This window comes from Nansenia antarctica (assembly GCF_963989245.1).
Source record: "Nansenia antarctica genome assembly, chromosome: 8".
In the NCBI taxonomy this organism is placed as follows: domain Eukaryota; kingdom Metazoa; phylum Chordata; class Actinopteri; order Argentiniformes; family Microstomatidae; genus Nansenia; species Nansenia antarctica.
Window position 1 is genome coordinate 41,198,151 of NC_137678.1, and position 13,100 is coordinate 41,211,250.

The following is a 13,100-nucleotide window of genomic DNA, read 5'->3' on the forward strand; positions in this document are numbered from 1 at the left end:
ATTTCTGACAGGTATATTTCCATGAAGGTGCAAAAGGCAAACTAAACTTGGAAATCTACCAGAGCAATGATTGTTTTTCCCTTGGCTTCTGGTGACGTAGTTTCACTCCAATCCTCTAGGTGGCGGCAACGTCCCTACTCTGCTGACGCCCCATTTATGAAGAACACGCAACGGAACGTAAACAAACTAACTCCTTCGTGCAAATAATGGAGTCAGTCACAGATGGGGTCCCTGAAAAGAGGTTTACATGCCGGTTGTGTGATCTATCAACCCCATTCACATACTACGGCCGGAAACCACCGAACACCCGGGCTATAGCGTAAGTGGTGTAGCGTTCACAAATCAGCGAAGTTAGTGTCTTGAGGGGTTGTCAACCACACTCCTTTTCTAGCTAGTACTAGTTAAGTCATGCTAAGTGTGATCAGCTAACATGAATGATATTCAGGGTATCCGCGGTGTCTTGAAAAGTATTAAAAGTTGATAAATCAATTTTGGGAAAATCAAGACCCTTAATAAGTATTAAAAACTCTTATCACGATTTTATGAGGTCTTGAATTTTGTAGGTATTTTTCTGAATTAAACTCTGTCCAAAGAGTTTGAGTCCTAAAAACGTTTAGTAAAAGTTCGTGAATTTATTAGTTTTTTTTTTTTTTTTAAACAAAGATGAACCGGAAATTGTGTTGTATGATAGTGTTCTAGTCTATTGCAAACTAAAGCTGTTAAGTTAAAGGTGTCACTGATGTAAACGGTTACAGCTCGAAGTGGCGGTGAGGTCTGGAAAAATATTTACAAGGTCTTTAAAAAGTATTAGAAAGGTATTGAAATTAACCTCAAGATTCCTGTATAATTATACCCTGATATTGCTGCAATGCAGTGAGGGTGGTCTAGGCATTGGATGCCATTTAGCTAGCTCTTACGTCATTAGCAGCACAAGCTAACTTGTGAACTAGGCTATCTCTAGCTACAGAAGGTTGAAGAACTATTAGTCTCTTCACGACATGTAGCGATGCATGGCTGGGTTTAAGAGCAGGCGTTTGCTCAATTCTCAGTCGTACATGGCTTGTAGTACTCATTTCATCCACCATCCTTTCCACCGACCTAACCTGCAGGTTGATGGAAGAGAGCTTTGTGACCAGGGATCCCTTCAGTCCAGACAGGGAGAAATTCCTCGTCTTGGGGTCCAACTGCAGTTTGTGCAACAAGTCAGTTTGTGTTGGAACGGTTAGTAAACGTTGTTATTAGCACGTTTTGATACCTGACATAACTGTTGTTCTGGGTCTACTCTAACCGTGGTATTGTTCCGACACGTTATGGTGACAGAAATGGAATCCACCCAGAAGTCCCATATCATGTTATCATTTCTGTATTTAATGTGGTTGGCATCGTGATCTTTGGCTGAATTTCGTTTTGCGTCTTGTATGTATTTTTTTTTCTTTTCTTGTGCCAACAGGACTGCAGCCTATTCTACACCAAGAGATTCTGCATGCAATGTGTGAACAAGCATTTGGACCAGTTTCCTCATCAGATTCAAGCTGAGTTGGCCAAGAAGAAACAGAAAACTTCAAAGACTGCAGTTTCATGATGTCTGTACCAGACAAATCAATTAAGCAATATCACACGAGAGGGAGTGTGTTATACTGATATTCAGTATAACACACTCCCTCTCGTGTGATATTGCTTTTATACAACAGTTCTACAGCGCAATTTATTAGTTAACAGTAATAAGTGACAACAGATTATTATTTGTTTGTTTATTCAATCATTTATTTTGGCTCCGTCAAGAAAAAATAGTTCCGCAACGGGACTGTTCAACTGGACTGTTGTCGTCTAGTAACCTGAACACAAACTAGCTACTTCGTATCGTGGCTAGCTACTTTGTATCGTGTACATTTATTTGTACATTTCCATGTATTGTGCAACCAGTGAAATATGACTCGGTTGACAGTCGCTTTGGTGGCATGTGTGAATGTGATTCAGAGACAGACGAGTTGACATCAGACAGCACACTGCTCCATCGTTTTCTGCTCTCGGCGGATGGTCTCCAATAACTTTTTAGTGAGCTTTCAGACCTGCAAAACACATACGTTTTTTTGTTTAGATTTTTATGTTCCGCTACTCATTCATTATAAATCACAATTCAGATCGTAATCTCACCTATGCCCGCTCACTGCCATGATCTCCCTCGCCTCGAGTCCCGCATCGGACAGTTTCTGTATGGCAGTGGCTCTCAGGCTGTGGTTGGTGTAAGATGTGTGTGTCCCTGCCTCTTTGCACATCCTCGGCAACATCTGTGCCAGCTGGTTTACTCCCAGGGGAACAGTGGTGTACCAGTAGCTGTCTGTCTCCGCTGTTACCCTCCTGGGCTGCAGATAGAGGGCTTTTGCATTGGGCGGAATTTTGGTCAGGTATTTTTCGAGAGATGCTACCGGGCAGAGGGGATTTCCTCGCTCCTCAAACATTGCGCCCCTACGATTTTCTCTGTCTCGCTCAAGTGGGTCTTCATGGTTTTTTGTTTCTTCATTGAATGTCATGGTGAAATACTTTTCTCCATTCTCATGACGTTTTAGTACGAATGAGTCAGGTTTGAGATCCCGGTTCCCCTCTTTACCCCTGCGTCCAAAGTGCAACTGAATATCATACCAGACCTTGTTCAGTAAACCTTTTGGATAGTCTGGATTTAATGTTGCAGAATATTTTAAGGTGCGCTGGTCTTCAGGTGATAATTGGGGGGCGGTAAATCGGGGGGCGGTGTGTTGTTTTGTCTTTCCCTGCCCTTCTGAGCTCTTTCACAACACCTTTGAAGACATTATTGGCTGATGTGAATTCTGGGTCCTGCATCAGATTCCAAGACCGGCTAACCGGTGGCTCGTTGATGTAACGGTTTAGACCAGCACGAAGCCCAAGGCAGCTGCTGATGCTGTAGTGCTCCCCTTTAGTTGTCCGGATGGACCCAAAAAACTGCCTCAGGACTGTATTTAGCTCTGCCTTCTCAATGGACTGAATGTTGATGTCTATATGTTTAAGGCTTAGCCAAGTCTGGAGGCAGTTCAAGGCCCATGTTGTTTGCCTTACGGTGTTAATTTCATTTCTACTCTTCTCCAATTTGTCCAGGTCGGCCGGTGTCATATCAGCACCAGTGGCGGCTGGTGCAAAACATTTTGGGTGGGGCACAGCAGTGTGGCGGGGGGGTCCTCTTCCGATTTTTTTTTCCGCGTGCACGATTATTTTTTTCGCGTGCACGCGCATAAAACACGCACTGGCGCTCAAAACAAAGACGTAATTTCACTTCACCCACGCAATACCCACTTAAACATGTGTGAGGATACGTAACGGCGTTTTGTGACAGAACTTTCACTTTCATTCATGAAATTCACCCCGTCTGTGTTACTGTTTACACAAGTACAATCACAGTGTGACAGTCAGATGGAGCATTCGGTAAACAACAACAGCAAGGTAATGCATCAGCTGAGTTAAAGAAAACCAACTCTTACCTTTGATGACAGAACATGAGCCGTGTTTACCCGTACCTCCGCCTTGCCCCGCGCATATTGCTATGAATAGTTCGAAGATAGGTGCTTGCACGTTAGGTGCGAGGCTGCTTGGTTAACCCATTAGCGGGAACATTATTAGTTGCACAAAATAGGCTGATTTAATTGACCATGAACATCAGAGACAGACATTACGAATGTTCATTTAAAATAATCCGGAAGCCCGAAGTCCGGAAAACCGGAAGTCGGAAGTCCTCAGCATAATGCATTGTCTGCAATACAACCGGAGATTCAGGACGCACATTTGTGCGCCCTGGCCAAGAAATAGAGACAGCCAATTGGAGCGCTGCTACAGCTCACGTGTAAGCGAAAAGTATTCGTCCTGGCATAGACTTTCATTGACCGGCGCCCCGCGTTCTCCCCCTATGTATTTTAACAGTGAGTTTTACACACACACACACACACACAGATATTTTTTTTTATTGTATTGGAGGATTTTTAATGAATGCTGATAGGCGCAGACAGAATATCAGCCGCATTTTGTGAATAAACAATGTTTATTTAAAAAAAAAAACTTTTACAAATCGCAACTAGGAAGTGAAGGTGGGGGCGGCACCCCAGCGCCCTCTATCGGCCAGCCGCCACTGATCAGCACACCTGGGGGTTTGCACTGAAGTACCTTCGTCCTCTCCTTCTGATTCATAATTTAAGTCAAATGTTATATTTGGAAATATATCCATCTTCTCTTTCTGTTGTGTGACGCCTCCCACTCTGCCTCCATATTGGCTGTGGCTGGAGCCTGGGCAGAGTGGGTGGGTCGTTGGGTTGGGTGGTGTCGCCTGGGTTTGGGGAGCTGGGGATGTATATATGGGAGGGGTGTCCAGCTCTCTCTCTCTCTCTCTCTCTCTCTCTCTCTTCCTTCTATATGATTTGGGTTCCGTTGGTAAGGTCTCTGGGTACCTGGTTTTTGGGGCCTTTCAGTTTTACACTACATACATCCATACACCTCTTACACATACAACATACATTATACAACCATTCACTCATTGCCTACACTACTGATTCTTATCCATAATCATATACATGTTATTTAGTCTATTTTGGTTTCTTTACTTAAATAAAACTTTAATTGTATAATTTAAACACATGTGTGGACTCCCTTATTTGTTACTACCTTCGGGTGTGTAACAGTTGTAGGCTAGGCTATATGACCGTTAATGTAGTCTAATTAATGGTAATTTAACACCTGTGCGGCGGAGTGATACATATAGTTAAAAGTCCCAGTGCTGTTATACTATATATCGTAACTCATGGAATGCCTCTTGTCCAATCAAATTACTTGGTCGGAACTAACTGTTGTATAAAGACTATTAACATTACCACTATTATTATTCTACTCAATCATCCCTTTTACATGTGTTTTGTTTCATTAAAGTACTTCTGTGACCTTTGCATTTGTTTATCTTGGTATTTTTGGAGAGAAGGGTTTGAAGTGGGTACACCATTGCTCGCCAGATGCTGTCAACAGGCTCCTCCTCATAACAAGAGGGAGAGGTAACCTGTTGCATCGGTGCAGGGTAGAGAGAGAGAGAGGTGGATGAAAAGTAAGAAGTGATGGAAGGGCTAGTCATACATTATGTTGGTCACTAGAGGTTCTATGAAAACTGTTCGGTTTGATTTTGCCCATACATGGCATCATATATTATCACATATTCTCTTTGATTAAAGTCAGGATATACAGTTCCAATTTCCTGTTATATGCAAGGATTTATTGAAACATGGAAGTATTATTTTTGGAGAACCATGATGATGTCATGCACAGAATAGCCACAAGGTGTCAGTATAGACATAACAGACTGAAAACAACATTGCTTTATGGAGGCCTTCATTCGTAGCAGTTGACTCCAACGAGTCACATACCTTAGTTACTGTTATGTTATTTAGTATGTTTAATGTATATCATACACATAGCAAGGGAAAACTAGTACTTTCTGACAATTAGCCTACATCTAGGACCCAAATTATGCAGATCTATTAGCAACACTAATAACATATGAAGATGATCGGATTAATCAGGAAACTTAAATATATACCATGATTTCCATAGAAGATGAAAAGTATGATAGAGCAATGTATGAGCATGAACATCAATTCACAGAAAAAAACAATCCATTAAATGTCCTTTTGAGGAGCTGTTTGAAAATACCCATACCCAAGCAGTGATACAAGCGATACTTGATTTCTATCTCCTTATGGATGACATCATTGTTTATGTCACAAGATGCTGCTACTTGTTGACCGACCTTGCAAAGTTAACGAGAACTGTCTGGCTGTAAAGAACTCTAAATGTTGTTATCCCTCTGAGGGACTCCGTGTACACATGTAGACCTAATTACAACCAACCAGCTCTACTGATAGAGCCAAAGTCTGTCAGAGATAGGCATGGTGCCAGACATGACATCAACAGTGGTGATGTCATGCTGGTGGCACAAACAAAGTTGATATTGGATATCATAAAACCAAGATTGCTCAGGCAGATAGCTTGACCTTTCCCCTTTAACTCTATGAGTTATCAGAACATTTCAAACTATAGAGAACACATTTGACCAAAGGATTCACGATTGATTGTTATAAATCTTGCTCGATCTTGAATCTTAAAGACCTCTGATCTTTGGCTATGCTGTACCCAAACCACACCCTTACACTCAATGTACCTAGTTGCGATATGTGACAACTCTATTCTCCACCTCATGCAACAGGGGTAGTAGCCTACCTGGCGAGACTGACATCCCAAAGACTGTTAAGTAGTCAAACAGTGTCGTTCACTTTACTTCGTCGTATAACGTCATTTTACAGTAAAATATGTGGATATGAAAAAAGACTTTAGGTTCACACATCACTTATTGTAATCATAAAGCAATCAGATTCAGTTCAATTGTTGGCGTGACAAGGACATGTTTGAAATTGCACGATAAAACAATTAAATCTATATATATTATTATTTTTTAAAAAACGTTTGTAAAACAGTTATAACAAGAAATAGAGATACAGCGTTGGTCCGCAGCTGAACTTTTGAACGTCGTGAGGTTGACATGGCCACGTTCACCTTAAGAAAGCAATATGGGCGGTTCCATGCCCTTAAACCAATGAACCTCATTTTCTGTTTAAATGGCCTTCGCTGTCAATCTTTTTCTCCCACTAGTAGTTTCCTCTCTAACGCCATATTGGGTGTACAAATGACTCGCCTGTTGTTTTCTTCTCCACGACGGAATTGACAGGAGTGTCTTCTAAAGCCGCACTTGTTTTGATCCGAGGAGGAAATAGTTCTTCGCTTGCCTTGCACAGTCAAATTGGCTGTTTTGGCGCATGGTGTTGCATGCGTTTAACTTGTGATCCAGATCGCTTTTGAAAGGAATACTTTGTTTGCAATCGTCGTTACTTTTGGTTACATTTTCATATGTGCAACAAAATGTCAAATGTTCGCCTTTCAAATGGGAGTCCGCCGTTGGAGAGGGTGGATGCGCGGCAGATGGATAACACCAAGTTCTCACTCTGCAGAAACCTCTTCGGCGCGGTGGATCACGAAGAGTTACGGAGGGAATTTGAGGTGAAACAGAACGAGATCACCAGGGCATTCGCCGAGGAATGGGGCTACGATGTTTCCAAAGACGAGCCTCTTTCGCAGGGAGCTTACAAATGGGAAGCAGTGAAAAGCAGTGACCTGCCTGACTTTTACTCCAGACCGCCGCATAAGCGCGCAGTTTCTTCTGGAAATGTGGACCTTAATGGGAACCATGACTGTCGGCTGGACTGTCCGGCCAGCGGCGACGAGCCCTCTAAGGACGGCGAGACGTGGGAGAGAAAAACAGGCAGCCCCGACTTAAACAACGGGTCAAGGAAAAGACATGCGAGTCAAGGTAGACCCTTATATTCACCATTTTCGGTACCTGTAAATATATTGTCTCAGCCAATTGAAACTAGTTTTTTTTTCTCCGTCGAATGATTGATTCGGCATGGCTACAATTCCGCGGAGCGACTGTTTCAATGTTGATGCACTCGAGCGCACCTGTTGATTCCAAAGCATCGATCCGTGTTCTTTTTTGACAAGTGGTGGAACACGACAACACTTTATTAAAAAAAAAAAAAAATATCAGATGACTTAACGCTTTGTTTTAGAAGTGCCTTATTGCAGTTTTGTGACTTATTATTGTCGTGCTGACAGATTTCTCCCTCGAAAAATGTAGGCACACATGTTGTGATGTGGAATATTGGTCCTGGTGATTGATCCAAAAAACGGAGCTTTATAATGAGACGCATCACTAACTGAATTCGTATGTCTTTGATTTACAATCAGAATCGTCCGAATGCGGCAGTCCGAGTAAAAGGTCGCATACCAGCGAGGATGAGGACGAGTCGGTGGAACACACGCCCAGCAAATCAGACCCCACGACGGAACAGTAGCCTGTACTTAAGGTAAGAGATTGGCTCATTCGAATCAGATATTCGAGTTGGGTCATTTTATAAGACTTGTCAAGTCAGTGTAAATGCATTACTGAGACATGGCACAGTAGAATATTGGTAAGATCTCCGTGTCCCTATGTATGAGTATAGCCTAACCTGTTCTCCAATCGGGTTGTACAGAACGTACCTAATGTTGCTTTTTAAATTCTATTTTAGTTATTTATTTATTTTACATTTGTGCATATTTTTTTTTAGATATGTATTCACCAAAATGTATCAAACCCGTTAATTATTCTTTTTTTTCCAACCGGGTTGAATCGTTGGTAACAGGCTTTGAGTGTAAACTGCTAAAAAAGAAGAAGAAAAAAAAAAGGCCAGCCGATCTCTAGTCTGATATGAACGTAAACAAGCCTTGTTCAAGTGTAGAACAGTAGTAACACGTCACCAGCCTTTGCACAAGTGTGTGTGTGTGTGTGTGTGTGTGTGTGTGTGTGTGTGTGTGTGTGTGTGTGCTACAGTATTACCATTGTACACTGTGAACAACTGTAGACTGTGCTGTAATGATTTCCTATTCTTTTCCGCAGAGCTTAGAAGTCCTCCTGTTGTGGGTGAAGACTGTACTTCTGTACTTCAGCACCTGATGAAGGAGGGGGAGGGGGGGTCACCAGAGAAGAGGATACTATGGCCTTTCCTACGGATGGGAGAGGCTGTGCAAGCACTGAATATTTACACTAAAGTTTTGGCACTCAAATTAAATTGCCTCAAGAGCAGACAATGTAGCAGTGTGCAAATGGATTTTCTTTTCCTTTTTGCTCAGTTTTTTTTTTACTACCTATGTTTCATATGTAGCACATAAAATTAAATATAATATTATTATGTTGGTTAAATATGCATAATTATGTAAGTGTGAATTTGACTTGAAAAATTGCAGTGCAGTTTTCAAATGAAAAATGTTATTTTGTGAAAAGTGGTCATATCTTTGTTCAGGTAATTGATAGTTGAAATGCAGATTTCATGCAGTCAGGGTTTGCCAAGCAACTGTCTCTATTTGTAAGGCCTTATGTAGCCCAGTGTTTCTCATTGTGTGAAGCGTTATTATTTAATAGCAGCTCATACACTAAGGTCACACTGTACATCAGACAAGCCCATGTTACATGACCTAACCAGATAAAGTTTACATGCAAGTATAGGTAATGGAGTGTGATTCATTACATTTTTCCTGGAAGGAAATAGATTCTGCCAAAGTTTGAACAATTTTCTGTTGTTTTTTTTGCAAATATTAGCTTAACAGAAATCGGTTTGAAAAAAAAGTAAAGCACATTTGACAGGATTAGACTTAAATCATGCTGTCCCAATCATCTCTGTATTTCTGTTAATTCTATAAGAAGTAGTCTATGGATTCAGATGAAAATTTCAGTAGTTAATGGATTTATTAGAAATTACTATCCCAGGATTCTGTAAACTTCCTATTTCCCCCCCTAGTGTATTCATGATGTAGCCTAGTTGGACATGAATACGCTTCAGATGTGTTTTTAAACACTGGGCTACACTTATGCAAATATTAATATGTGAATCAACTATTTGCCTCGAATTGTGTGGAATTCATGTGGGACATGAAATTGCACTATAGACCACAAAAAAGGAATTCTCATCTTTGAGTGCAGACAAAAGGCAAAGTTACACTGCATGAAAGTCTCTGTAAAACTTTGAAGTGTACCTGTGTATATTTCCTTGTAAAAACACTGAGAAAGTTATACTAACTTATTTATGTTAAGCCTTTTTGTGGGTGTATATCCAAAGTGGCATTTTGTGCATTTTCTGTAAATATATTTTTTTTCAGCAGTTTGTTTTTTTGTTTTCAGATTAAATACAAGGTTGCAAAACTGAGCCTAATTATTGATTTTACATGTACATTTTGTATTGTCTCTGAAATCTGCAATAATTTGATTAAAAATAATATTGGTGTAAACGATTCTGACCTCTTGTCTGCATTATGTGCATATACACACCTCAGTTATATCCTTTATGGATATCATTTTTGCTCAAAATAGATATTATTATTAATATGATCTTGACAACATTATCCCCATAGATTAACAAAGACACTGAATGTCGGTGATCGACACATTATATCGGTGAAATGCGGGTTGGATGGATGCTCCCCCAATAGGCCTAATAGAATCGGCATGAATAGAGTGCCAGTATAGCGCATTCCAGCACACAGGATATGAACACATGCAGGAACTACTATGCTGTTGGACGACTTGCCCCTTTTTTAAAATCGTCAACGCACAATGCGAGTTGTAAATGAATTCTTTATTCGGGGCATTCTTTGGCCATACATTGCGAGACCCCCGCAACGGATGCTCACAATCATCGACATACCCAGTAATCATAGAGGCCCAGAGTCTGCATGTAAATATGCGATTTTGGCATAGGCTTCTCTACTGTTCTCACAATATTTACTATTGTTCATCTGGTATCATAACAATGACGCATATGCTACTCTCAATCTTACACATCTGAGAGTGCGTTGCGCAGTCAGTCATTATACGCAGAGCTCGATCGCTCAGCTGGCTGGTTTCACTTTGCCGTGTCACCGTCCGCTGATATTGAAGTTGAAAACAACTAGAGCACATATCCTGTACGGAAAAAAAAAAGTTATTGACATCTGGTTTCTCCAATCAGGGACGTATTAAGAAAAGCACACCACTTTATAACAGCCACTTACATCAGCTTTCACGGCAGGTTTGAACGGAGTTAACTCGGGTCAGTACAGGGTGTTCTTTTCGTAAAGCACAGCCCCCACATGAGTTTCATTGGCTGGATCGCTTTTTCTTGCTGATGCAAGCGGGAGTAGTAATGTACAGTGTGTGGATGAGGCTTACTGACCTGCTTTTGCTGCGAGGAGAAATCCTCAATGTAATATATGCAATGAGCAAACAAACATGAATGAGTATGAATGAGTAAACTTTTGAGTAAGTCTTTTTTGTAAGACACTAGCCAGCATGCAGTGGAAACAGAATAGAGAATAGAGACATGTCTGTTTAACTTTAAAATAAAGTTTCGTCACTATACACAATGTAAACCAAACCTCTATGATGTTGCCTTCAAAGAGGCTTCAGAGTATAACATTTGTCATCAGATCGGATTATTCCTTGTCTAGGGGACACACGCATACGCACACACACACACACACACACACACACACACACACACACACACACACACACACACACACACACACACACACACACACACACACACACACACACACACACACACACACACACACACACACACACACACACACACACACACAGTTGTTACTGTAGTGATGAGTAATCAGTCTCTGACCACACCATGTTAGTTTACCATAAGAAAACCAGAACCACAGCTTTGTTGACGTCAATGCCTGATATTTAGGAAGTCAGTGTGGTCGAAGCTGTTGACAACATATTTCCAGGTGAAATGCAATTCTGAGGATTCAAATTCAAACTGAAAACAATTTAGGGAAGTTCATATTCAAAGAAATGTGCTCTCTCTCTACCCACGTGCCTCACTACAATGTATGTTTCTACGGACAAGAGCAGATCTATTGGCACAAACAAGCGAGTGGAAAATACTTCACTGTTCATTTGGGCAACTGGGAGAGAAAATAAAAACATAAATGAAAAAATTGAAAAAATGTTCCTTTGACATTCCTCTCTGGGCTGAAGGACCTAATGCATACACTACTGTTAAAGATGGAAATAACAGCAATACAACTGCAATACACTGTATCATACACTGCGACATCAATCTCGGGCTAACTTGGCTATACTATACAATATAAAATGCACTGGCTCCTCCCACTGATTTGCATTTTGTTTTAATGCTCAAATGACTCATGAAATCACAATCTATTCAGCTATTCAAGTTCATAAAAAAGGGGTGAGGTTTTCCTGTAAGTGACAATACTCCAGTTCATTGAAACACCCATTTCCTCAACATTTCCTCAATTAACCGCATCTCTTGTCAGTCCCTGGTGGTGACTTAACCCTTTAAAGGTTTTTTCTTCTTTTAGTGAGGCAGTTCCACTCTTATATTTGTCATTGGATAGAGATAGTGGAGAGAGACAGGAAAGTAAGGAGGAGAGGGTATGTCAGCAGGGCATGGGCCGGATTTGAATGCATAGGCATATTATGTGTGCTCTGTAGGCCAGGGTGCTAGACCACTGGACCACCCCAGGCTACTGGTGGTGAGTTTCATTTGAATTTCAGAGGAGCAAATACTTTAACGAGCTACCACAGTCCTACCTGTTGCCCAATGCCCAATACTCCGGTCTTCAACCTGAGATGCATAAATCTGATAAACAAACATGTCAGGGTTTACTACTATATTCATATTTATATTTATGGGCTATATTTTAATGGTGGTAACAGTCTAAGTGCAAACGTGGGAGCTGGCAGTTGTGCTCGGGGTGTGTGTCTGAAATCTTATCGCTATGTTCAAGGCCCGGAAATTCTCAACGCAACTGATGGCACTTGGCCTGCTCATTGTCATGAATCAGCTCAGAATCAGAATAATTTTTATTTATTATTTGCACATACAGGAAATTGACTTGGTGAGGTTGGTGCATAGGACATAAGAAAAAACAACAATATATAAGCATAACTTATTTAAAAGACAATAGCAACAAAATAAGAACAATAAGTGTGTATGTGTGTGACGGGGGGGTGTGGGGGGGTGGAAGACTCTATTACCACTGGTCCATCCACCTGAGCACAGATGAGACAATGCTCTAGTCCTGTGGTGATTTCACCTGTTACTGCGGACACAAATTGGACCTGCATTCATTTTGCAGCCGTCTTAAAAATAGAGCCCCTAAGTGTTGTTGAAATAGCTTTCCTTCCTTTAAAACGGTAGAGCAGCCTCCTACTCTTGTTTTGATGGTCTCCCTCAGTGCTCACTGGCTGATTAGTGGTTGGGGCCTAATATCAGAAGAGATTCAGCATCCCAGAGTGGGTTAGGGTTAGGCCAGCCAGAGCCTTGCACACTCAGGTGGTAACCATTATGTTTGCTCAGTGTAAAAAGTAATAAAGGAGAACGAGGAAATAATCCCACCAGATGTTTGAGTTCATATCAGATAGAACTGAATGGCACTCAACA

At 41.2% G+C, this 13,100-nt stretch overlaps 1 protein-coding gene across 1 annotated transcript; it reads left to right on the forward strand.

The window, feature by feature from the left end:
• Positions 1–206: 206 nt before the first annotated feature.
• On the forward strand, positions 207–1,582 carry LOC308164204 (cysteine-rich DPF motif domain-containing protein 1-like; the record flags this gene model as incomplete). Its single annotated transcript, XM_080538346.1, has 3 exons — positions 207–319; positions 1,110–1,221; positions 1,451–1,582. The coding sequence occupies 3 exons, from the start codon at positions 207–209 to the stop codon at positions 1,580–1,582; spliced, it is 357 nt and encodes a 118-aa protein (XP_080394472.1).
• Positions 1,583–13,100: the final 11,518 nt, after the last annotated feature.